The sequence below is a fragment of the Pan paniscus genome, chromosome 14 (genome assembly GCF_029289425.2).
Source record: "Pan paniscus chromosome 14, NHGRI_mPanPan1-v2.0_pri, whole genome shotgun sequence".
Lineage (NCBI taxonomy): Eukaryota > Metazoa > Chordata > Mammalia > Primates > Hominidae > Pan > Pan paniscus.
The window spans coordinates 97194554-97221482 of NC_073263.2; the positions used below are offsets into that span (position 1 = coordinate 97194554).

Sequence of the window (26929 nt, forward strand, 5' to 3'; positions counted from 1 at the left end):
CTCCCATAATTCCCACATGTTGTGGGAGGGACCCAGTGGGAGATGACTGAATCATGGAGGCGGGTCTTTTCGGTGCCATCCTTGTGATAGTGAATGGGTCTCAGGAGATCTGATGGTTTTAAAAATGGGAGTTTCTCAGCACAACCTCTCTTCTTGCCTGCCGCCATCCACATAAGATGTGACTTGCTCCTCCTTGCCTTTCACCTTCTGCCATGATTGTGAGGCCTCCCCAGCCACGTGAAACTGTAAGTCTTCTTTTGTAAATTGCTCAGTCTTGAGTATGTCTTTATCAGCAGTGTGAAAATGGACTAATACACCATGAGTCAATTAAACTTGTTTTGTACATAAATTAGCCAGTCTAAGGTATTTCTTTATAGCTATGCAAGAACGGACTAACACACTTATTCACTCCTCCTTCTTGAACTGCTTTCTTCTTATATTCTATGGTGCTGCACTCTCCTGGTTTCCCTGCTACATTTTGGCCAACTCTGCAGTCTCCTCCTCCCTCAGTATACTTTCAAATGTGTGATATCTCAGGGCTCTGTCCTGGGCATTCTTCACACATTCTCTTCCAGCAATCTCATCCAATCCCATGACTCCCAACTTCATAGTTCCAGCCCATTCTGTTCTCTGAACTCCACACTCAAAAATCCAGTTGTCAGCCAGGTGCGGTGTCTCACACCTGTAATCCTAGCACTTTGGGAGGCCGAGGTGGGTGGATTGCCTGAACTCAGGAGTTTGAGACCAGCCTGGGCAACATAGTGAAACCCCGCCTCTACTAAAATACAAAAAATTAGCCAGGCGTGGTGGTGTGCACCTGTAATCCCAGCTATTTGGGAGGCTGAGGTAAGAGAATTGCTGGAACCCTGGCAGAGGTTGCAGTGAGCTGAGATTGCGCCCCTGCACTCCAGCCTGGGTGACAGAGCAAGACTCATCTCCATTAAAAAAAAAAGACGAAGAAGAAGAAAGAAAGAAAGAGAAAGAAAGAAAGACAAAAAAATCCAGTTGTCTTTTTGACATATCTACTTTGATATCCAAGAGGCACTTCAAGTATAACATGACTAAAAAGGAACTTAATTTTCATCCTCCAAAATAGCTCCTCTGTCCTTCTTTACACCTCCTCATGTCAGGAAATGACACCAGTTAGTTACTTGGACCAAATCTAGGAATTATTTCTGATTCCTCACTTGTTCTCACCCCCATCTATCCCATTTATTACCATCATAATACATACCAAATCTGTTTGCTTCTCTCCACTTCCATCTCTGCTGTTACCACCACATAATTTGAGACATCATCATCTTTTACCTTAACTCCTAACTGGGCACACTGCAATAGCCCCCTAACTCCTAACTGGGCACACTGCTTATCCTTCTACAATCCATTTTTCATACAGCAGCCAGAATGATACCTTTAAAACTAAATCTGATATACCCACAAAAACTTAAAATTAAAAAAACCTGGCCTTATATTCCTGTGATAAATCCCACTTGATCCTGAGGTGTTATCATTTTAATGTATTGCTGGGTTTGATTTGATAATATTTGTTAAGGATTTTTGAAAATAGGTTCATGAGGTATAGTGATCTGTAGTTTTCTTGTAATGTCCTTGACTGGTTTTAGTATCGAGGTAATGCTGAACTCATAAAATAAGTTGGCAAACAATTTATCTTCTGCTTATGGAAAAGTTTATGTAGGATTTGTATCCATTCTTCCTTAAAAGTATATGTTGGATTTGTATTAATTCTTCCTAAATAAAAATGTTAGAATTTTCCATTGCAATAAACTGGGCCTGCAGTTTTCTTTGTTAGGAAAAAAAGGGAAAAAAACAACAACCCTAAATCTGTTAGCCCTTTGCTTAAATCTCTCTGGTGGCTTCCCATTTTCAATAGAATAAGATTAAAACCCCCTTTTAACAGCTTTAAAGGCACTACACGATCTGGTTGCTGCCTACCTCCTGACATCATGTTACACAACTGTCCCCAGATTACATTGTAATACTCTATTCCTAAACCACACTTAAGTTTGTTTCTATTTCAAAGACTTTGCATTTGTGATTTAGGTCTCCAACCTTTTTGGCACCAGGAATCAGTTTCGTGGAAGACAATTTTTCCAAGGGGAGGGCATGGTTTGGGGATGAAACCGTTCCACCTCAGATCATCAGGCATTAATTAGATTTTCATAAGTAGTGTACAACCTAGATCCATTGTATGCACAGTTCTCAGTAGTGGTTGTACTAATTTACATTCCCACCAACAGTGTACAAGGGTCCCCTTTTCTTTACATCCTTGCCGGCATTTATTATTGCCTGACTTTTGGGTAAAAGCCATTTTAACTGGGATGAGATGATATATCATTGTAGTTTTGATTTGCATTTCTCTGATATTCAGTGCTGTTGAGCACATTTTCATATGCCTGTTTGCCATTTGTATGTCTTCTTTTGAGAAATGTCTATTCAAATCTTCTGCCCATTTTTAAATTGGATTATTAGATTTTTCCCTATTGAGTAGTTTGAGCTCCTTATATATTCTGGTTTTTAATTCCTTGTCAGATGAATAGTTTGTAAATATTTTCTCCCATTCTGTGGTTGTATCTTCACTTTGTTGATTGTTTCCTCTGCTGTGCATAAGTTTTTTTTAACTTGATATCCAATTTGTCCATTGTTGTTTTGGTTGCCTGTGCTTGTGGGATATTACTTAATAAATTTTTGCCCAGATCAGTGTCCTGAAGAGTTTCCCCTGTGTTTTCTTGTAGTAGTTTAATAGTTTAAGGTCTTACATTTAAGTATTTAATCCATTTTTATTTGATTTTTTTGTATAAGGCAAGAGATAATAGTCAAGTTTCATTCTTCTGCAAAGGATATCTGGTTTTCTCAGCATCATTTATTGAAGAGATTGTCTTTTCCCCAGTGTAAGTTCTTGGCACTTTTGTCAAAAACGAGTTCACTATACATGTGTGGATTTGCTTCTGGCCTCTCTATTCTGTTCCATTGGTCTAGGCGTCGTGTTTTTATGCCAATGCCCTGCTCTTTTGGTTCCTGTAGCTCTGTAGTATAATTTGAAGTCAGGTAATGTGATTCCTCCAGTGTCATTGTTTTTGCTTAGGATAGCTTTGGCTATTCTGTTCTTTTGTGATTCCATATAAATCTTAGATTTTTTTTTCTATTTCTGTGAAGGATGTCATTGGTATTTTGATACAGATTGCACTGAATCTGCAAATTGCTTTGGGTAGTATGGACATTTTTACAATATTGATTTTTCCAATCCATGAACATGAAATATCTTTTCATTTTTTGTGTCTCCTCTTCAATTTATTTCATCAGTGTTTCATAGTTTTTATTGTAGAGATCTTTGACTTCTAATTCCTAGGTATTTAATTTTGTTTGTGGCTATTGTAAATGAGATTTTTTAAAATTTCTTTTTCAGATTGTTTGCTATTGGCATTTAGAAATGCTACTTATTTTTGTATGTTGATTTTATATTCTGCTACTTTACTGAATTTATCAATTCTAATAGTTCTTTGGTGGAGTCCTTAGGTTTTTTAAAATATAGGATATCATCTGAAAACAAGGATAATTTCACTTCTTTTCCAATTTGGGTGCCCTTTCTTTCTTTCTCTTGTCTGATTACTGTAGCTAGAACTTTCAGTAGTATGTTGAATAACGGTGGGCATCCTTGTGTTCCAGTTCTTAGAGGAAAGGCTTTCAGTATTTCCACATTCAGTATGATACTAGTTTGGGTCTGTCATATGGCTTTTATTATTTTGAGCTATGTTCCTTCTATACTTAGTATTTTGAGGGTTTTTATCATGAAGGGATGTCGAACTTTATAAAATGCTTTTTCAGCATCCATTGAAATGATCATACGGTTTTTGTCCTTTTTTCTGCTGATATGCTGTATCACACTCATTGATTTGCATATGTTGAACCATCCTTGCATCCCTGGGATAAATCCCACTTGGTCATGATGAATGATCTTTATAATGTATTGTTGAATTCAGTTTGCCAGTATTTTGTGGAGGATTTTTGCATTGAAACTAATCAGAGATATTGGCCTGTAGTTTTCTTTTTTTAATGTGTTTTTGTCTGGCTTTGGTATCAGGGTAATACTAGCCTTGCAGAATGAGTTTGAAAATATTCCCTCCTCTTCTATTTTTTGGAACAGTTTGACTAGGATTGGTATTAGTTCTTCTTTTCATGTTTGATAGAATTCAGCAGTCAAGTCATCAGGCCCCAGGCTTTTCTTGGCTGGGAGGCTTTCTATTGTGGCTTTGATCTTGTAACTTGTTATTGGTCTGTTCAGGTTTTAGCTTTCTTCATGGTTCAATCCTGGTAGGTTGTATGTGTGTAGAAATTTCTTCATTTCTTTTAGGTTTTCTAATTTATTGGCACATAGTTGTTCATGGTACCCTCTAATGATCCTTTGAATTTCCCCAGTATATGCTTATAACATCTCCTGTTTCATCTCTGGTTTTATTTATTTGGGTCTTTGCTCCTTTTTTCCTAGTCTGGCTAAAGGTTTGTCAATTTTATCTTTTCAAAGAAACTAACTTTTCATTTTGTTGATATTTTGTGTTGCTTTCTTCAATTTATTTCTGCTCTAATATTTATTATTTCTTCTACTAACTTTGGGTTCAGTTTGCTCTTACTGCTCCAGTTCTTGAAGATGCATTGTTATGTTGGTTTATTTGAAGTTTTTTTCTTTTCTGATATAGGTACTTATAGCTATACACTTCCTTCTTAGTATCACTGTACCCCATAGGTTTTAATATGTTGTGTTTTCATTATTGTCTGTTTCAAGAAAATTTTCAGTGTTCTTCTTAATCTCTTCATTGACCCACTGGTCATTCAGGAGCATATTGTTTAATTTCCATGTGTTTGTGTAGCTTCCAAAATTCCTCGTTATTGATTTCTAATTTTATTCCATTGTGGTCAGAGAAAATGCTTGATATTATTTCAATTTTTTGAATGTTTTAAGACTTGTTTTATACCTAACTTATGGTCTATCCTTGAGAATGATCCATGTGCTGAGGAATAGAATGTGTATTCTGCAGCCACTGGATGAAATGTTCTGTAAGTATCTATTAGGACCATTTATTTGGTCTATGATGCAGATTAAGTCTGATGTATCTTTGTTGATTTTCTGTCTGGAAGATCTGTCCAGTGCTGAAAGTGAGGTGTTGAAGTCTCCAGCTATTATTGTATTGGGGTCTGTCTCTCTCCTTAGCTCCAATAATATTTGCTTTATACATCTGGGTCCTCCAGTGTTAGGTGCATGTATATTTACAAGTGTTATATCTTCTTGCTGAATTGACTCCTTTATCATTATATAGTGACCTTCTTGTCTCTTATGGCTTTTGTCTTCAGATCTATTTTATCTGATATAAGTAATGCAATTCCTGCTCTTTTTTGGTTTTCATTTGCATGAAATATCTTTTTCCATCCCTTTATTTTCAGTCTATGTGTGGCTTTATAGGTGAAGTGTTTTTCTTGTAGGCAACAGATCATTGTGTCTTGTTTTTATTTTTTTTAATCCATTCAGCCACTCAATACCTTTTGATTGAAGAGTTTAGTCCATTCACATTCAGTGTTATTATTGATATGCAAGAACTTACTCCTGCTATTTTATTTGTTTCCTGGTTGTTTTGTGGTCTTTTATTCCTCCTTTCTTTCCTTCCTGTCTTTCTTTCAGTGAAGATAATTTCCTCTGGTGGCAGGTTTAATTTCTTGCTTTTTATTTTTTGTATATCTGTTATATGTTTTTTGATTTGAGGTTACTGTGAGGCTTGTAACTACTATCTTATAACCCATTATTTTAAGCCGATAATAACACTGTTTACATAAACAAACATTTAGGCAAAAACTAATAAAAACTCTACACCTTAACTTCATCCCCCAGGTTTTTAACTTTTTGTTGTTTCTATTTATATCTTACTGTACTATGTCTTGAAAAGTTGTTGTAGTCATTATTTTTATTGGTTCATCATTTAGTCTTTCTACTTGAGTAGTTTACACATGCCAGTTACAGTATTATAATAGTCTGTGGTTTTCTGTGTGCTTACTATTACCAGTGAGTTTTGTACCTTCAGATGATTTCTTTTGCTCATCAACATCCTTTTCTTTCTGATTAAAGTACCCCCTTTAGCATTTCTTGTAGGACTGGTATGGTGTTCATGAAATCCCATGGATTTTATTTGCCCAGGAAAGTCTTTATTTCTCCTCATGGTTCAAGGATATTTTCACTGGATATATTATTCTAAGGTCATTTTTTTTCCTTTAGCACTTTAAATGGGTCATGCCACTCTCTCCTTGCCTGTAAGGTTTCCACTGAGAAATCTGCTGCCAGACATATTAAAGCTCCATTGTATGTTATTTGTTTCTTTTCCCTTGCTGTTTTTAGGATCCTTTGTTTATCCTTGACCATTGGGAGTTTGACTGTTAAGTGCCTTGAGGTAGTCTTTGGGTTAAATCTGCTTGGTGATCTATAATCTTTTTGTACTTGAATATTGATATTTTTGTCTAGGTTTGGGAGGTTTTGGGAAGTTCTCTGTTTTTACCCCTTTGAACAAACTTTCTACCCGCCCCCCGCCACCGTCTCTTTAGGGCCAGTAACTCTTAGATTTTCCCCCTTGAAACTATTATCTAGATCCTGTAGGTGTGCTTCATTCTTTTTTATTCTTTTTTTCTTTTGTCTCTTCTGAGTGTATATTTTCAAACAGCCTGTCTTCAAGCTATTATTTTCTTCTGCTTGATCAGTTCTGCTATTAAGAGACTCTGATGCCTTCAGTATGTTGATTGCATTTTTCAACTCCATAATTTCTGCTTTTCACTTATTTCAATTTCGTTGTTAAATATATGTGATAGGATTCTAAGTTCCTTCTCTCCATTATCTTGTATTTCTTTGAGTTTCCTCCAAACAGCTATTTTGAATTCTCTGTCTGAAAGGTAACATATCTCTCTCTCTCTGGGATTCGCCCCTGGTACCTTGTTTAGTTTGTTTGCTGAGGTCATGTTTTCCTGGATGACTTGGTGCTTGTGGATGTTTGTTGGTGTCTGGGCATTGAAGAGTTAGGTATTTATTGCAGTCTTCACAGTAGGGCTTGTTTGTAGTCATCCTTCTTGGGAAGGCATTCCAGGTATTCAAATGGACTTGGATGTTGTGATCTAAGTTTTTGGTCACTGCAGCCATATCTGCATTAGTGGGCCCCTAAATGCAGTAATATTGTAGTTCTTTCATACACATAGAGGTACCGCTTTGGTGGTCTTGGATAATACCCGAAAGAATTCTCTGGATTACTGGGCTGAGACTCTTGTTCTTTTTCCTTGTTTTTGCCCAAACAGAATCAGTCTGTCTCTCTTTCTCTCTATCTCTCTCTGTTGAGCTACCTTATCAGGGGAACTGCCCCCAATATTTCAATGTAGGTTCTTTATATTTTCCCTAAGTGTCGGCCAGCTGAGAAATAGAGAAAGATTACAAAGAGAGGAATTTTACAGCTTGGCTGCTGGGGGTGACATCACATATTGGTAGGACCGTGATGCCCCGCTGAGCCTCAAACCGTCAAGTTTTTTATTAAGGGTTTTAAAAGGCGAGGGGGTGTAAGAACAGGGAGTAGATCACATGCTTCAAAGGGCAAAAAGGAGAACTACTGATAAGGGTCTATGTTCAGCGGTGCATGTATTGTCTTGATAAACATCTTAAATAACAGAAAACAGGGTTCGAGAGCAGAGAACCGGTCTTACCAGGGCTGGGTTTTCCCCATCCTAGTAAGCCTCAGGGTACTGCAGGAGACCAGGGCGTATCTCAGTCCTTATCTCAACTGCATAGGACAGATATTCCCAGAGCGGCCGTTTACAGACCTTCCCCCAGGAATGTATTCCTTTCCCAGGGTATTAATATTAATATTCGTTGCTAGGAAAAGAATTTAGTGATATCTCTCCTACTTGCACGTCCATTTATAGGCTCTCTGCAAGAAGAAAAATATGGCTCTTTTTGCCCAACCCCGCAGGCAGTCAGCCCTTACTGTTGTCTTCCCTTGTTCCCTAAAAATCGTGGTTATTCTGTTCTTTTTCAAGGTGCACTGATTCATATTGTTCAAACACACGTTTTACAATCAGTTGGTACACAATTGTCACAATGGTCCTGAGGTGATGTACATCCTCAGTTTACAAAGATAACAGGATTAAGAGATTAAAGACAGGCATAAGAAATTATAAAAGTATTATTTGGGAACTGATAAATGTCCATGAAATCTTCACAATTTGTATTCCTCTGCTGCAGCTCCAGCTGGTCCCTCCATTCGGGGTCCCTGACATCCGGCAACACTACCTGTAGCTGGGGGAGGGGTGACACAAGTACCTCCGTGGCCACCATCACTGGGACTGTGGATGGTCAGACCTGAAGCCAGCACAGCTATGGGTTATGCCAAAGGCCCACTGTAACCACCACCCGCTACTACCTATGTTAGCTGAAGTTCCTAGGGCTCTACAATTAGCAGGCAGTGAAGCCAGCTAGCTTTCTGTCTTTCTCTTCAGGATGGCGAGTTCCTCAGAGCCCTGGGTGGGTTCAGAGATGCTGTTTAGGAGTCAGCAGCAGTAACTCCAGAACCTGGAGTCAGAAACCTTAGAAATCTACCTGGTGCTCTATTCTACTGAGGGTAAGCTAGCACTGAAATCATAAGACGAAGTCCTTTCTAGTCTTCCCTCCTCTTTCACCAGGCAGAGGAGTCTCTCCCCATGTCCACCAACATCACAAGACACTGGGAGTATTGCCATGATTCTGCTGATGTTCACTTAAGACCTAAGGGCTTTGTAGTCAGCTTGTGGTCAATGCTGCCATACCTGGAATTCACCTTTCAGGGCAGTGGGCTCCCCTCTGGCCCAGGGCCAGAAATGCCATCCAGGAGCCAACTCTGGAATCAGGGACCCGAAGAGCCCACTTGGTTTACTTCCCCACTGTAGCTGAGCTGGCACCTCAGCTATAAGACAAAGTCTCCTTTATTCTTCCCTCTCCTTTTCTTAAACAGATGGAGTCTTTCCTCATAGCCACCCATAGCTGTGAATATGCTGGGTCACACCTGCAGCCAGTATACCTCAGAGTCTCACCCAAGGCCCACAGCAAGTATTACCTGGTTACCGCTGCTGATTATTCAGGACCCAAGGGCCCTTTAATCAGCAGGTGATGAATCCTGCCAGGACTGGGTACTTCCCTTTAAGATAGTGGGTTCCCCTCTGGCCCAGGGTATGTCTAGGTATGTTGTCTGGGAGCTAGGGCCTGCAATGGGGGCCTCATGACCCTGCCCAATACTCTATCCTATTGTGACTGAGCTGGTATCCAAGTTGCAAAACAAGTCTTTACTATTCCCTCTCCTTTCCTCAAGTGGAAGGTGGGGGTGGTGTTGTCCCTTTTGGAGCTGCTAGCTGTATTGCCTGAAGTTGGGGGAGGGGTGATACAAGCACACCGCATTGGCCACCCTGCCTAGTGTCTCACTAGGTCACATAGCCCCCAAGTCCATTGGCTCTAAGCCCAGCACAGCAAGAGGACTTGCCTAGGAGTTGCAGCGCTTGTGGCCTAGGTTACCTTTCAAGTTTATTTTAAACCTTAGAGGTCTTTAGCCCACGGTGGTGAGGTTTGCCAAAACTGAAGTTCTGACTGCTGGAACGGATGATTCCCCTCTGGCTAAAGCTGATATAAATGCTCCCTCCATGGGTGTTGGCAGCACTAAGTTTCAAGGCAAAGGCCCATAATTACTGTCCTTTCTCCTTCCACAAATGAACAAATTCTCTCTCAGTGCCACACAGTCACTGCCAGGGGATAGGGGAGGGGTGATGTTGGCAATTCAAGACTGCCTTTCCTACTCTCTTCAACGCCTCTGTCAGCAATATGCAGTTAAAACCAGGTACTGTGATTGTTCGCCTGATTTTTGGTTCTTATGAAGGTGCTTTTTTTGTGTAAATAGTTGTCAAAGTCGGTGTTCCTGTGGGGATGATGATCGGTGGAGGCTTCTATTTGGCTATCTTGCTCTGTCTTCCTCATGTTATTTTCAAAATCCATTTTGATTATCTGTCGTTTAATTATTGTGTTTATAACATTTATATTTAATGCAATTGTGTTTATATGTTTGGATTTAGATGTGAGAATCTGGAAAATAATAAGTCCTTATATTTGTGTTATTACAAAAATTTTATAAGATCAAACCTATTTAAAGACACGTCATTATGTCACTTAATTTAGAAATTAAGAAAGCTTAAATTTTGAAGAGTTTACCCATTGCATATAAAATATAATATTGTACTTAATTTCTTATAAAATCAGAAGATATATAGCTGCCTTTAAATTAGTATTAACACGTTCCAGTGATCAAAGATTCATCTATTTATCGGAAACAGTACATGAACCTTTTAAAATACAATTTTTACACTTTGTAGTCCAGAATTGTAATGTTAAAGACTCTTTAAATCACACTTCAAAACTTTTAGCTCATAATTATAATAACACAACCTATTATTTAAATGCACTCACTCACATTTTAAAAATAAAAAATACAGTGAACAGCATTTTTCTTTTAGATATTTTACTAGATTGTTTGGACTAGAATATAACTACAATGTGTATGTAACAATAGATATTTTAAAAACTCAAATAACCTACAATTTTCAAACTGAGAGAAAAAGAGAAGAACATCAAAAAGAGGAGAAAAGAGCTGGCTTAGGCAACTGTTATCTCTGTAAAGGGCTAATTCTCCTTCTTCTGCAAGGAGAGGAGATAAAATTTGATGCAGAAAAACTCATCTGGACACAAATACACAAAAGAGAGTCACTGCAGTTGATTTAAAAATACTCAGGCCCTTCACAATATTTTAAATAAACTTCTATTGCTGAAACAACTTTCAGGTAAGGGCTTAAGGATAATACAGGGAGGTCCCAAATACCCCTTATTTTTCCGTATTGTTAGCGTCTTGCATAACCATGGTACATTTGTCAAAACTAAAAAAGTAATAATGGTACACTACTATTAAACTTGAGACTATTCATATTTCAGTAGTTTTTCCACTAATGTCTATTTTCTCCAGGATCCAGTTTAATACAGCACACTGCATTCAGTCATCAATTAAGTTTCCTTAGTTTCCTCTGGTCTGTTACAGTATTTCAATCTTTCCTTGTTCCCCACGACGTTGATAGTTTTGAGGAATACTGATCAGGTGTTTTATAGAATGTCCTTCAATTTTAGTTTGATTTTTTTTTTCATGTTTAGACTAGATTGGGTTATAGGTTTTGAGAATACCACAGAGGTGAATTGCCCTTCTCATCACAGTATATTGGGAGTATATGCTATCAACATGACTTGATGATATTAACTTTGACCACCTGGCCAAGACAGTGTTTCCAGGTTTCTGTACTATGAAGTTACTCTCCTCCTCCCTTTCCATACTCTGTTCTTTGGAAGTTAGTCACTAAGTCCAGCCCACACTCAAGGAAGGAGGGAAAATAAGCTCCACCTGGTGAAGGGGGACGTATTGTGTTAAGCTGAATAACGGTCCCCCAAATATGTTTACATTCTAATCTCCTGTCATTGTTCTATAGCAAAAGGAAGTTTTTGCAGATGTGATTAAATTGAGGAACTTGAGTAGGAAGAATATCCTGGATTATCTCAGCAGGCCCAATATAATTAATTACAAGGATCCTTGTAAGACGGAGGCAAGGTCAAAAATGACAGAAGGTGATGCGAATACAAAAGCGGAGATTATAGTCATGCGGCCAGAAGCCAAGAAACAACATAAAAGAGGGTGGAAAGCAGAGAAGACAAGATGTGATATAACAGCCAAATTTTATATGAAGGTACCAAAATTTGATCAGAATCCCAAAATCCTTGAAAATAAACTGTAAATTTGACATATAAGGGTCATTTTGTATTCCTCAGATTGGCAAAAACTGAAAATCAATTATATCTAGTGATGGTGACTAGGCAGGAATATAAACAGCTGATAGGAATAGAAATTATTCCTTTAGGGAAAGATAATCTGACAACGCATCTTAAAAGTTTAAACAAATTCTTTGATTAAGCAAGTTCAAAAACCTAGTTTTTTTTTTTTTTTTTTTTTTTTTATAAAGTGTGACTCTGTTGCTCAGTCTGGAGTGCAGTGACATGATCTTAGCTCACTGCAACCTCAAACTCCTGGGTTGAAGCAATCCTCTGCCTCAGTCTCCCTGAGTAGCTAGGGCAACAGGCACGAGCCACCGCACCTGGCTAGTTTTAATTTTTTTTGCAGAGACAGGATCCTGCTATGTTGCTCAGGCTGGTCGCAAACTCCCGGCCTCAAATAATCCTCCCATCTTGGCTTCCCAAAGCGCTAGGATTACAGGTGTGAGCCACTGCGCCCAGCCTAGAAATGTTTCTTAGAAATAAAAGCACAAGTTTGTAAACATAAATGTGGAAGGATGTATATGGTGGCATTAACTTAATGCTGACTTTTTTGTTCTTAATTTGGCACAAAAAGGTGTTTATAAGTGCTCTACTTGTTTCTGAACATTTATTTCTCCTCATAGTTAATTCCTAAACAAATCTTATTCCCTTTACCTCCAAAATATGTTCTAGATCTGTTCACTCCTCTCTACCAACATTGTTTTTCCTAGTCAATAAACATAGATCAACCTAATAAAAATTGCATAATACTCTTAATTTTGGATATATCATAAATATGCTACCATTGTTTTTTAAGTCTTTTGCTACTATAATTAACAGTATGAATTACAGTAGAGATTTAATGTTTAATTTCAAAAAGACTCCATAGATTCTGACGAATGCAAACATATTTACAGTAACTTTTCTTACACTCACTAGATTACTTTGGTTTTTGGTTTTATTGGCAAGAGTGATTCGTGAAAACCATGACTAGATGAACATTGGAGGAAACATTCCCAAACATTAATCATATAATTTTAGTTTTGTACATTTTTTTCTGTCTAATGTTACCTTTGTTGTAAAATTATCTTTTTTTAAGGAATGCTTTGTAAAGCTTAGTTCTAATATTACAGAATTCATAGTTACGTAATTAATCTCAAAATCACTCACCATTGAAGACCCTTGCTATTTTTATTTCCTATAACATGAAGTCTATTCTCTCCTTAAAAATTTTTAATTTCCATCCTTAGAACTTCTTCAGCTCTGCTACTTTTTCCTTAAGGCCAGGGTCATAGGCAGCACACTGGTGATAACTCACAGTCTAGAAATATTGCATTTTGTTTACAAAGTTATTTTCTATGTTCAGCATTTTGCTGGCTGCCTTGGGTACAGTACCTCAATTGAATGTATACACCTGCATATTTGTGGACATTGAAATAATCTACCATTTTTCAGAGACACTACCTTGTGATATAAAAAAACAGAAGCCAAAAAAAAAAATCCCAAGGAATTTCTGAAGGAGCCTCTCTTCACTACTCTGCTCTTGTTAGAATAATGAGTAACACTGGTATAACATTCTACAATTTACAAGAACATTTATCTGCTTCATGAAACCTCAAAACAAACCTTTGAGACTATCAGCATCCTAACCACTTTACAGATGAAGATAACTTACATAATAGTTATGGGGTTTCCTGGATCTGACTCCTTTATTCTTCACATTACATTATGTTGCCTTCCCCACAACTAATCAAGGACTCCGTTTTTTCTTTTTTCTTTCTCGAAACCATTTCCTCCATATTAGTTCCCTTTGGAATAGAAGCCTTTTTAAAAGTCCACCTTAGTATATCTTCAGGGAATCACAAATTCACTATGCTATTTATAATTCATGAGTTTCTCTAATGGTATCAAGGCAGCAAATACAGGTGAAGTAATAATTATGCACTTGATAGTACTTAACACACATACCCCGTGTAAAAATACTGCTGGTGTACAGTGTGTGTGTTGGTGACGCCGGAGGAAGTGGCCGTGAACAGGCTTAATGCCGCATTGAGTAACTTCAACCTCATCTTGCTCAGGTTCATATCTTTCCTGAATTTCCCCTGGTAAGCGCAAGATTCAGGATCCGTTCTCACAGTTTTTTGTTTACCAGTTGATGTTGGCTGCATTCAGGAACGCCTTGCTCTCTTAAGCCACAGTGCCTTCCTGGTCTCTTCTTCACAGGGTCTTCCACAATCGCTCTTTTTCCTGGGCACGGTGGTTTGCTGAAAGTCGGGGTGGCGGGGCGGGGCGTTCCCAAGTTTCCAGGCCAATTACCTACCTGCCTTAGAGCAATTACGCACTTCTCTCTGGTAGTCCCTGAAATGTTCTAATCATCAGATCGCCCCAGCTTCTCCTGACCGTTTCTTGCTTACGGCTCAGTTCAGACAGTATTTGTTCCGGGACGCTCAGCGGAAGGCGGTTTTTACCGGCTCACTCGAGACCCCAATTCCAGGCGCCCTGCAGCTCCCCTCAGACTCCCCGGGACCGTGTTTGGCCTTCCCATTCGTACGCTGCGGCTGCGCTTTCCTCTCGGAACACCACGCTGGCGAACCTGGGAAGGATCAAATAGTCCCACTCGCCAACCTAGCGCGGCGGGACCGGCCCAAAAGGGCCTTTGCAGCCTGCGCATGCGGACTCGGCGGTCGCCACCGACTCCCCGTCTGCTTCCCTCCCGGCGGCAGCCGCGGTTTGGAGCTTGCTGACAGCTCCGCGACCGGCGGGCGCAGCCTCGTCTCGTGCTTCCACGTTATCCTATCAGGGACGGGGCGGGGCGGCGGCCTCCGCAGCCTATCAGCGCGAACCACGACCCCGGCGAGCCCGGGAGGAAAGCCGCCAGAAAGAAGGCGATTGGATGGCGGTGGCGCTCTGGGGCGTAGCGTCGCCCGGGCCCTGCCCACCGCTGCCTTCCTCTGCTGGGCTCCAGAGCCGCTGAGGCCTGAGCGAGAGCCGACGGCGGGCGGGCGGGCGCAACTGCTGCCGGAGCGCCGGCGCGTGCTGGTGGGCCACACACCTTTCCTCCTCTTGACTCGCGAGCCCTCGGACATGGTGGCCCCCGGCTCCGTGACCAGCCGGCTGGGCTCGGTATTCCCCTTCCTGCTAGTCCTGGTGGATCTGCAGTACGAAGGTGAGTCCTGCCCTGCCCCGGCCAGGAAGTGGGCTCCCGGACCAGGCCCCCCGCGCTTTCCCGTCTGCGCCCGGGCGCCTGTCCCGGAGCGGCTCGGGAGGTGGGGCGAGCGCTGGGGGAGCCCGCGGCCTGGCTTGGGCCTGAGCCCGCGCCCGGTTCCGGGTTTGTCTGGGGAAGAATCGAGGGGACTGGCGGGCCGCGGGGCCGGGACAGCGGGTTTGGACTAAGGAACGGGGCCGCAGGAGTCGGAGGAGGCGGGGTGCGGGGGCACCGGGCTGCGACTTCAGGACGTCCTGGGACGCGGAGACTTGGGCAGCCTTTGGGTCCTGGCCTCGCTTGGGACCCTCGCTGGGCGCCTGGGGACACTGTCAGTCATTGGTGCTGGCTGGGAGGAGGCACTAAAGTGGCCAAAAGACTTCCTTCGCTCTGGAGTTCTTGGGTGGGGAAGGAGTGTCATGTCCGGCTGGGAGTTGGAGGGGACAGTGTTGACTATTTAAAAAGTGTGTAACCATCCCCATTAAGATGCACTGTCGTGTGGAGAAATTGTTAGTTTGGTGCAATGAGGAGCCGCTGTTGGAATTCCATCTCCCGGACGGCCAGGCACTGAGTTTGTGGTTTTACAACTCCCAACATGGTGTCATTCAACGTATGGCTGGCATTACTTTTCCAAGTTCGCTGTAAAAAGGTTCCCTTAAAAAGATACGAACGATTAAATTTCACTTCAGTCCTGCAGACTGGAATGTTGGCTACTCCAGAATAGCGAAAATAGAGGGCTGCCCTATCTTAGATGGCAGCGGGGAGGAGTAAGAATTAAAGTTGATAGTGCCGATTTAACGAATGCTTCTGGCGCGGTTACTGTGCGAAATATTCGAGTGTAATGACACATCACATGCACTGATCTATTTTCATCCCCATAAAAAGGGCTAGTTGTCAAGGAGGTCAAATTAAACCTTTCAGTATTCCATTCAAAGGGAGCGAGGAACTAAAAATTGGGAATTGTTTATAGTGAATTCTTCTGAAAGTTCTCAACTTTTTTTTTTTAAAGTAGGACTCCCCAGTTTTTAGGTGTCACCCATAGCAATGGGATTTTGCTTTTGCTTCCCCTGGTAACCATATTTTTTGAACCCCAAATCAGAACACATAGTGTGGCAACATTGGGACAAAGAATTTGACAGTGAGGCTGCCCCCAGAAAAATCTAGGGGATTGGAATTTGAAGGTCTGTACCACTTTAATATGGGTCATATATTCTAGTTCTTTTGCATTTTCAAAAGCTTCATTCCTCCTGCCCCCGCTCCCCACCATCCCTCATCTGTAGTATTTATCTCCAGTTATCATTAATAATTTATTTTGGACACTTAAGAGAAAGTTGCCTATGTTCTGTTTAATGGTGATTTTTTTTTTAAGTTACAGAGATGCACAATTTTGAATGATTGCTTTTCCCACTACTTTGTGAACCACCTTTTTAGAATTGCTGTTCTGTATATGAGTCTGTAAGGACTCTTAACTCTTCATTTCCCTCCTGTGGTATTTTCCATAAGAAAACCACATTTGAGAGGTTTTCTGTGTAGGAGGCACTGGTGACATTTCTCAGAGGAGTGCCAGAGTGTCTTCTTTAGGACCATTGTCTGTGTAAAATAGCAGGGACTTAGTACAGGTAACAGAAAAAGGAAAGAAAGGAGCCTTTCTGTAAGCCATATCTTATTCACGAAAGCGTGTGGTATTCATTCCTACTTTACAGACCAGGGAACTGAGGCTCCAAAGGTTTTACTAAAGTTCATTTTGTGTGCACGCTGGAGACAGAAGTTAAGTAGTTGACAACATCATGTGAGTCCAAGCACTTTTAAGTGATGGCAGCTGAGAAAAAAAATCAGCACTTTTTTTTTTTTTTTTTTTGTAATTAACAAGAAGGTTATTTCCTGGGAGGTTTAATACAATGGTTCTCAAACTTGAGTGTGCATCAGAATCGCACATGGAGGGCTTTTTAAAACAGAGAGCTGTACCCCACTTACAGAGTTTGATTCATTAGGTCTTGATGGGACCTGAAATTTTGCGTTTCTAGAAAGACCCTGGATGACCACACTTGAGAACCACTGGTGTAATAAATTATATAGAGGAGTTAAATTAGGTGTCTGCTATGTATTTGACACTGGATTTGGTGATAGGGATATAAAGGTAAGAACTCTGACTTGAATTAGCAAACCGTTAGCCCCTGTTTTCCCAAATAAATTGTGTCTGGATTCACTAATCTCATAGTTCTCTGAAAGGCAAATGGTGCTACTGCTAGGCCTGAGGCTTAATAAAATTGTGTTGTATTAAGGATTTTTGTTAAATAGGTAGGTTTTAGCTGCTCTTGTCACACAAAAAGTAATTATGTGAGATGATAGATATATTAATCTGCTTCACTCTTGTTAATCTGCTTCACTATTGTAACCATTTTATGTGTGTATATCTCATAATACTATGTTGTAAACATCAAATATATACAATACAATTCACTTTTAAAAAAAGAAATGAAGGAGAATGGTTATGAGAGAAGTGAATGTGGAACTAAGAGTGGCACAGGATGGGGAAGAGATAACCTAGAGTTTTTCTGATTTTGAAATATTTGCCTTTGTTTTCTTCTAGATTTTTCTGTTAATTGTCATCCAGAGACAGAAAGTATATATCATGAATTGAAAGTTTGAGTCTTTTGGCACCCTCCCTTCTCAAAGGCGTTTGAAAGAGTGAAGTCTAAAGCACTAGATGAGATCGAATTTTTGGAATAGAAAGAAAACTTTAGTAGTATCTGCTTTAGTATTCTCATGTTACAGATAAGGAAGTTATTTCATTTCTTTGCTAATGGTTTGTCCTCTTGGTGACTTGAGTAGCAACACAGCCTGGGAACGAAACCTTTTTTCTCTTATCATAGTTTTATCTCTTTTTCTTCCTTAACATGCTATCTGGACCCAATTTTTCTTTATTTCATTGAGCTGATTAAACCATATATTTTGGCCATGGGGAAAAGAATAGTTGAAAATATATAGTTGAAAATCTATACGTATAAAATATTGTGATAAGTTTTATTTGAACCGTGATAAGTTTTATTTGAACCTAACCTATTAAAGGTATGTTTTGTCTTTTCTAGGATTTTCTTGACATTATCTAAATAGGGAAAGAATAAAGTAGCAAAAATGAGTGACTTTAAGTAATTTAAATAAATTAAGTATCATAAAAGGTGGTCACATATTTTCTAGAATTATTTTAAATTCTTTAATAAGATAGGCTGTAGTTAGCAGTAGTATCAAAGGTCCAGTTCTCTTGACATAGTTAGTATTTGCTGAGAAACTGCCTGGAAATGCAGTGGTTTTCATTCTGTGAGGTAGGGGAAGTTGTTCTGGGAGGGGATGCACTGTAGTAATTAGGTTTTATTTTCCCATATGAAGTTAATTAATTGTTGTTAAGTTTAATTTCCACTGCTGTGGTCTCTTTTGATTAGTGTCCTGCAGTTAATCTTTGTTTATATGGAAGTATCATGGGAACCCATTCACCTGCTCTTCAGAACGCAAACATTTCAACCATAGATTTATTTTTCTTTCCATATCTTTAGAAAGCTACTTAAAAAAATTAAATCTGATGAGTTTGTATCATTTGGAGTTCTGGAATATGGAGAAGACTCATTTAATCAGTCAGCAAAGGCTTTTACTAACTATATTACTCTTTGGTGAGGTATATATACATAGCATAGAACTCATGGCTTTTGCTTTTGAGTTTACAGACCACTTAGGGTTTAAGACATGCATTTGTGAAGCATTCATGTCCTCTTTTTCTCCTTTCCCGCTTTAGACTGAGTGGTCCATTATTGTAGTTAGTGTACTGCAAATGCCCATTTATTTTCTGGCCCCTGTAATCTTCTGTTTTACTCACCTGCCAAAACCCAACACTGGTTAAATTCAACTTGGCCAACTCTTTTTATACCTTATAGGTAAACACGGACGGAGGAAAATGGAGACAACTTTGCTGATTAGTCTTATTTATCTTTATTTTTATTTTCAATTTTTTTTCGAGACAAGGTCTTGCCCTGTCACCCAGGCTGGAGTGCAGTGGCATGATCCTAGCTCAATGTAGGCTTGACCTCCTGGGCTCAAGCAGTCCTCCCATCTCAGCCTCCTGAATAGCTGGGACCACAGGTGTGCACCACTGCATCCCCTACTAAGTTTTTAAAATTTTTTGTAGGGACAGGGTCTTCTATGTTGCCCAGGCTGGTCTTGAACTCCTGGGCTCAAGCAATCCTCATCCCTTGGCCTCCCAAAGTGTTGAGATTACAGGCACGAGCCAATGCACCTGGCCCTGATTAGTCTCATTTTAAAGAAACAATCTCAGTCGCAAATGCACATTAAATACTGCTAACACTCCCACAATTCTTTACTATGTCTATTCTTGAAAATCAGTATTTCAAACATTTTCCTCCTTCCTGAAGCCTCTAATTTAAACTCTCCTTTCCTCTCTCCCCTACCTCATTCTTTTAGACCTTGTCTTTACTGAGAAAATGAAAGCCATCACAAGGCAAGTTCTTCTTTCTACCTCAAAATTCACTAGCTTATCTACATTTGTACCTATTCTGCTACTTTTTCTCATATTGAAATACGTTAAATGTCTCTATTCCCAGATAAATCTAATCTGTGTACTTACACCCTGGATTCCATTTCCTCTCACCTTCTGAAAATGTTGCTCCTACAGTTGTATCTTTGTGCTGCTATAACAAAATACCACAGACTGAGTAATTTATAAAAAAAATTTCAACCTGAATTTTGGAGAGAACATTCAGATAATAGTAGATGCTGAACTTCCTGTACTATCTTTCTTTGGCTAGATTCCACTGTCTTCTGTGTTTCTGCTACAAGACTTCTTTTAGACTCTACCCCACCTTGCTAGAGTCTTGGCTTAGCCTTCTGTTCTTTTTTAGAGAAGAAACTTAGGGCTTTCCTCATTCCTCAAATTCTAAGTGCTCCAACCTGAATAACCATCTCTCTCTCTGGGATTGCTCTCTGGTCTGGGTCTGCCACCGCCTTTGCTTGAACTTTAGTATCTTTGACTATGAGTTCTTGCCTCCTTTAGTCTGGTTCTTCCAGTCTTGATTGTAACTCACGTCATACCTTTAACCCCCCACCTTTAAGTTTAAAAAAATCCTTATTTTCTGCTCTCCAAAATATAAGATATTCTAATACTAATTTCAGTGAAAGACATAGTTGGCTACTCTACCTTTTTCCCTGCCCTTGCTGCTTATTTTGCTGACTTATGATCACTGCTTGTCTAAGGAGAAACCTATTGTCTAATGCTGATTAGGAAATGGCATGATGTTTGGTTGTCTTACCTCTCTGAAAATAATGTTTACAGACCATGTGGCAAAGGAATAAAAATTACCTGTGGCTCAAAAGAGAGTGGATTGCAAAAACAGCCAATAATTCGCAAATAATTTGATTTTTCAGATGTGTCTTTATGAATCATTGATCATATGTTTGACTTGATAATTGTTATGTATTTTAGATTTTATTCTGATGAATTATAATATGTTTAAGTAAAAAGGCAAATAGTTAAATTCATTCAACAAATATTGCATACCCACTATGTGTGGGATACTGAATTAGGTGATACAAAGAAGAAAAGACAGCTCCTCCTCTCAAACTTGCTTTTGATAAGTTTTGTGGAGTTGGGACTTTGAGAAGCAGGCAAATTGTGAAAAGCAATATATAGAGAGAGTGATATTGCAAAGTGAAGTCATGTACTTCTGAGTGTGGAAATGCAAAATATAGGAAGATTGAAGGAGCTTTTTTTCCCTCTCTCAAAACAATACAGTGTGAGGGAAGGTTTCACAAAGGAGCCAGCATTTGAGGGCAGAATCTTTTTTTTTGTTTAACTTTATTTTATTTTAGATTCAAGATATACATGTGCAGGTTACATGGGTATATTGTGTAATGGTGGGGTGATATGATTTAGATCTGTGCTCCACCCAAATCTCATGTTCAGCTGTAATCCCCAGTGTTGGATCTGGGGCCTGGTGGGAAGTGATTGGATCATGGGGGTGGTTTCTAATGGTTTAGCACCATCCCCCAGAGCTGTTATTGTGATAGAATTCTCACAAGATCTGGTTGTTTAAAAATGTGCGGTATCTCCCCCCTCTCTGTCTTCCTCCAGCTCTGGCCATGTGAAGATGTGCCTACTTCTCCTTTACCTTTTGCCATGATTGTAAATTTCCTGAGGCCTCCCCAGCCATGCTTCATGTACAACCTATAGAACCGTCAGCCAATTAAACCTCTTTTCTTTATAAATTACCCAGTTCCGGCTGGGCACTGTGGCTCAGGCCTGTAATCCCAGCACTTTGGGAGGCCGAGGTGGATGGATCACGAGGTCAGGAGTTCAAGATCAGCCTGGGCAAGATGGTGAAACCCCGTCTCTACTAAAAATACAAAAAAAAAAAAACTTAGCCTGGTGTGGAGGTGGGCGCCTGAAATCCCAGCTACTTGGGAGGCTGAGGCAGAGAATTGCTTAAACCTGGGAGGCAGAGAATAAAGTGAGCCGAGATTGCACCACTGCACTCCAGCCTGGGTGACAGAGCAAAACTCCATCTCAAAAAAAAAAAAAAAAAAAAATTACCCAGTTCCGGGTATTTCTTTATAGCAATGTGAGAATGGACTAATACAGAAAATTGGTACTGGGAGTGGGGCATTGCTATAAAGATACCTGAAATTGTAGAAGGAAGCAACTTTGGAATGGGGTAATGGGCAGAGGTTGGGACAGTTTGGAGGACTCAGAGGAAGACAGGAAGAGGAACGAAAGTTTGAAACCTCCTAGAGACTTGTTGAATGGTTGTGACCAAAATGCTGATAGTGGTATAGACAGTGAAGTTCAGGCTGAGGAGGGCTCAGAATGACCGCAGATGAGGAACTTATTGGGAACTGGAGTAAAGGCCACTCTTGCTATGCTTTAATAAAGAGACTGGTGGCATTGTACCCCTGGTCTATGGATCTGTGGAACTTTGAACTTGAGAGAGGTGATTTAGGGTATCTGGTGGAAGAAACTTCTAAGCAGCAAAGTGTTCAAGATGTGACCTGGCCTCTAGCAGCCAGTGCTCATATTCATGAACAAAGAAATGATGTAAAATTGGAACTTACATTTAAAAGGGAAACAGAGCAGAAGAGTTGGAAAATTTTCAGTCTGACCATGTGGTAGAAAAGAAAAACCCATTTATAGGGGAGTAATTCAAGCAGACTGCATGAATTTGCATAAGTAAAGAGGAGCCAAGTGCTGATAGCCAAGACAATGGGAAAAAGGGCTCCAAGGCATCTCAGCGACCTTTAAGGCAGCTCCTTCTATCATAGGCCCAGAGACCTAGGAGGGAAGAACAGTTTCCTGGGCCAGGGCCCTGCCAGCCTCAGGACACTGCTGCCTGCATCCTAGCTACTCCAGCTCCAGCCATGGCTGAAAGGGGCCCAGATATAGCTCAGGCCTTCAGACGGTGCCAGCCCAAACCCTTGGAAGATTCCACATGCTGTTAAGCCTGCAGGTGCTGAAAGCCAAGAATTGAGGCTTCGGAGCCTCAGCCTAGATTTCAGATATATGGAAAAGCCTGGATGTTCAGGCAGAAGGTTGCTGCAGGGGCAGAGCCCTCATGGAAAAATCTCTACTAGGGCAGTGCAGAGGGGAAATGTGGGATTGGAGCCTCCAACAGAGTCCCCACTGGGGCACTGCCTAGTGGAGCTGTGAGAAAGACCACCATCTTTCAGACCCCAGAATGGTAGATCCACTGACAGCTTGCACCATGCACCTGGAAAAGCTGCAGCCACTCATTGCCAGCCCTTGACAGCAGCCGCGTGGGCTGAGCCCTGCAAAGTCACAGGAGTGGCACTGCCCAAGGCCTTGGGAGCTCACCCCTTGCTGCAATATGCCCTGGATGTGAGACATGGAGTCAAAGGAGATTATTTTGGAGCTTTAAGATTTAATAACTGCCCTGCTGGGTTTTAGCACGTGCATGGGGCCCGTAGCCTTTTTCTTTTGGCCGGTTTTACCCTTTTGGAATGGGACTATTTACCCAATGCCTATAATCCCATTGTATCTTGGAAGTAATTAACTTGTTTTTGATTTTATAGGCTTATAGGTGGAAGGGACTTGGCTTGTCCCAGATGAGACTTTGGACTTTTGAGTTAATGCTGGAATGAGTTAAGACTTTGGGGGCTGTTGAGAAGGGATGATTGTATTTTGTAATGTGAGAACATGATATTTTGGAGGAGCTGGGGCGGAATGATATGGTTTGGATCTGTGCCCCACCCAAATCTTATGTTGAATTGTAATCCCTGATGTTGGAGTTGGGGCTTGGTGGTAGGTTTTTTGTTTTTTTTTAGAAATCTCCATATTGTTTTCCATAGTGGTTGAACTAATTTACATTGCTGCCACCCATATATGTGTTACAATTTCTTCACCTCCATGCTAACATCTATTTTTTTTTTTAAACTTTTTAGTAATAGCCACTCAGACTTGTATAAGATGATTGATATTTCATTGTGGTTTTAATTTGCATTTCTCTGATGATTAGTGATGAACATTTTTTCATGTTTGTTGGCTGCTTGTATGTCTTCTTTTGAGAAATGTCTCTTAATGTCCTTTGCCCACTTTTTTTTTTTTGAGACAGAGTCTTGCTCTGTCGCCCAGGCTGGAATGCAGTGGCACGATCTTGGCTCACTGCAAGCTCCGCCTCCCAGGTTCACGCCATTCTCCTGCCTCAGCCTCCTAAGCAGCTGGGACTACAGGTGCCTGCCACCATGCCCGGCTAATTTTTTGTATTTTTAGTAGAGACAGGGTTTCACTGTGCTAGCCAGAATGGTCTTGATCTCCCGACCTTGTGAGCCACCCGCCTTGGCCTCCCAAAGTGCTGGGATTACAGGCGTGAGCCAGTGCGCCTGGCCCTTTGCCCACTTTTTAATGGGGTTCTTTGTTTTCTTCTTGTTGAGTTGTTTGAGTGTCTTGTAGATTCTGGATATTAGTCCTTTGTCGGAGGCATAATTTGCAAATGTTTTCTCTCATTCTGTAGTTTGTCTCTTTGCCCTGTTGATTATCTTTTGATATGCAGAAGCTTTTTAGTTAAGTCCCATTTGTTTATTTTTGGTTTTGTTGCATTTGTGTTTGGGGTCTTCGTCATAAGTTGTTTGCCTAGGCCAATGTCCAAAATGTTTAATCTATCTTGAGGTAGTTTTTATATATGCTGGGAGACAGAGATCCAGTTTCTTCTGCATATGGCTAGCCAATTTTCCCAGCACCATTTATTGAATTAGGGTGTCCTTTCCCTGTTGTTTATATTTGTCAGCTTTGTCAAAGATCAATCTGTTGGATGTAAGTATGTGGTTTTATTTCTGGGTTCTCTATTGTAGTCCATTGATCTGTGTGCGTATTTTTGTACCAGTACCATGCCATTTTAGTTACTATAGCCTTGTAGTATAATTTGAAGTCAAGTAATGTGATGCCTCTGGATTTGTTCTTTTTGGTTAGGATTACTTTGTCTATTCATGCCCTTTTTTGGTGCTGTATGGACTTTAGAATTGTTTTTCCTAGTTCTCTGAAAAATGACATTGGTGATTTGATAGGAATTGTGTTGAATCTACAGATTACTATGGGCAGTATGGTTATTTTAATGATAGTCTCCAAATCCATGAGCCTGGGATGTTTTTCTGTTTATTTATAACATATATGATTTGTTTCATAAGTGTTTTGTAGTTCTCATGGAGATCTTTCACCTCCTTGGTCAGTGTTTTCCTAGGTATTTTATTTTTTTGCATATGGCTTTTGTAAATGGGATTGAATTCTTGATTTGGTTTTTGGCTTGAATATTGTTGGTGTATAGAAATGCTACAGATTTTTATACGATGGTTTTGTATACTGAGACTTTACTCAAGTTGTTTATCGGTCTTGGAGTCCTTTAGTAGAATCTTTAGGGTTTTCTAGGTAAAAAAATCATATTTGTGAAGAGACATAATTTGACCTCCTCTTGTCCCTTTTGGATATCTTTTATTTCTTTTTCTTGCCTGATAACTTTAGCCAGGACTTCCAGTACTATGTTGAATTGGAATAGTAAGTGTGAACATCATTGTCCTGTTCCAGTTCTTAGGGTGAATGCTTTCAGCTTTTCCCCATTCAGTATATTGGCTGTGGGTTTGTCATATGTGGCCTTTATTATGTTGAGGTATGTTTCCTGTATGCCTAGTTAATCTAGCTAGCAGTTTATCAATTTTGCTCATGGATTTGGAGAATATAATATCGTTAAAAAGACAACACTACCTAAAGCAATCCACATACCACCCAAAGCATACTGTCTTGGTTACTGTAGCCTTATAGTATAGTGTGAAGTTGGGTAATGTGATGCCTCCAGCTTAGTTCTTTTTGCTAAGGATTGCTTTGGCTATTCAGGTTCTTTTTTGGTTTTATATGAATTTTAGAATATATGTATTTTTAATTCTGTGAAAAATGACATTGGTAATTTGGTAGGAATAGTGTTGAATCTGTAGATTGCTTTGGGCAGTATGGCCATTTTAATGATATTGATTCTTCCAACCTGTGAGCATGGAATGTTTTTCCATTTGCTTGTGTCATGTATGACTACTTTGAGCAGTGTTTAATAGTTCTCCCTTTAGCAATGTTTCACCTCCTTGGTTAGCTGTATTCCTAGGTATTTTACTTTTTGTGTGTGGCTATTAAAAATGGGATTGTGTTATTGATTTGGCTCTCAGCTTGAATGTTGTCAGTGTATATAAATGTTACTGCTGCTTGTACATTAATTTTATATCCTGAAACTTTACTGAAGTTGCTTATCAGTTCCAGGAGCCTTTTGGTGGAGTCTTTAGGGTTTTTTAGGTATAGAATCATATAATCACTGAAGAGAGGTATTTGACTTCTTTTCCTATTTGGATGCCTTTTATTTCTTTCTCTTGCCTGATTGCTCTGGTTAAGACTTCCAGTACTGTGGCAAATAGGAGTGGTGAGAATGGGCATCCTTGTCTTGTTCTAGTTTTCAAGGGAAATGCTTTCAGCTGCTGCCTGTTTAGTATGGTGTTGGCTGTGGGTTTGTTATAGATGGCTTTTATTATTTTCAGGTATGCTTCTTCGATGTCTAGTTTCTTGAGGGATTTTTATCATACAGGGGTGTTGGATTTCATAGACTGCTTTTTCTACAGTTTTTTTTTTTTTTTTTTTGAGACAGAGTGTTACATTGTCCCCCAGGCTGGAGTGCAGTGGCTCTATCTCGGCTCACTGCAACCTACGCCTCCCACTTCAAGTGATTCTTGTGCCTCAGCCTCCTGGGGCTGGGGTTACAGGCATGCATCACCATGCCTGGCTACTTTTTTGCAGAGATGGGGTTTTGCCATGTTGGCCGGGCTGGTCTTGAACTGGCTTCAAGTGATCCTCCCACCTCAGCCTCCCAAGGTGCTGGGATTACAGGTGTGAGCCACTGTGCTCAGCCTTTCTGTATCTATTAAGATGATCATACGGGTTTTGTTTTTAATTCTGTTTATGTGGTGGACCACATATGTTTGCATATGTTGAACCATCCTTGCATCCCAGAAACAAAGCCCATTTGATTGTGTGGGTTTTTGTGTGTGTGTGTGTGTGTGTGTGTGTGCGCGCGCGCTGTTGGATTTAGTTTGCTAGTATTTTGTTGCATATGTTTACATCTATTTTCATCAGGGATATTGGCCTGTGGTTTCCTTTTTTTGGTTGTCTTGCCTCATTTTGGTATCAGGTTGATACTGGTTTCATAGAATGAGTTAGGGAGGAATCCTTCCTCTTTGATTTTTTTTTTTTTTTCGGGGGGGAATACTTTCAGTAAGATTGGTAACCAGCTCTT

At 40.2% G+C, this 26929-nt stretch overlaps 1 protein-coding gene across 1 annotated transcript in view; it reads left to right on the forward strand.

Moving 5' to 3' along the window:
* Positions 1–4993: 4993 nt before the first annotated feature.
* DNAJC3 (DnaJ heat shock protein family (Hsp40) member C3) overlaps positions 4994–26929 on the forward strand; it is a 120318-nt gene continuing 98382 nt past the window's right edge. Inside the window, exon 1 of the mRNA XM_034936863.3 lies at positions 4994–15062. Coding sequence (XP_034792754.1) covers positions 14981–15062 — 82 coding nt within the window. The 5' untranslated portion in view covers positions 4994–14980. The remainder of the gene's footprint in view (positions 15063–26929) is intronic.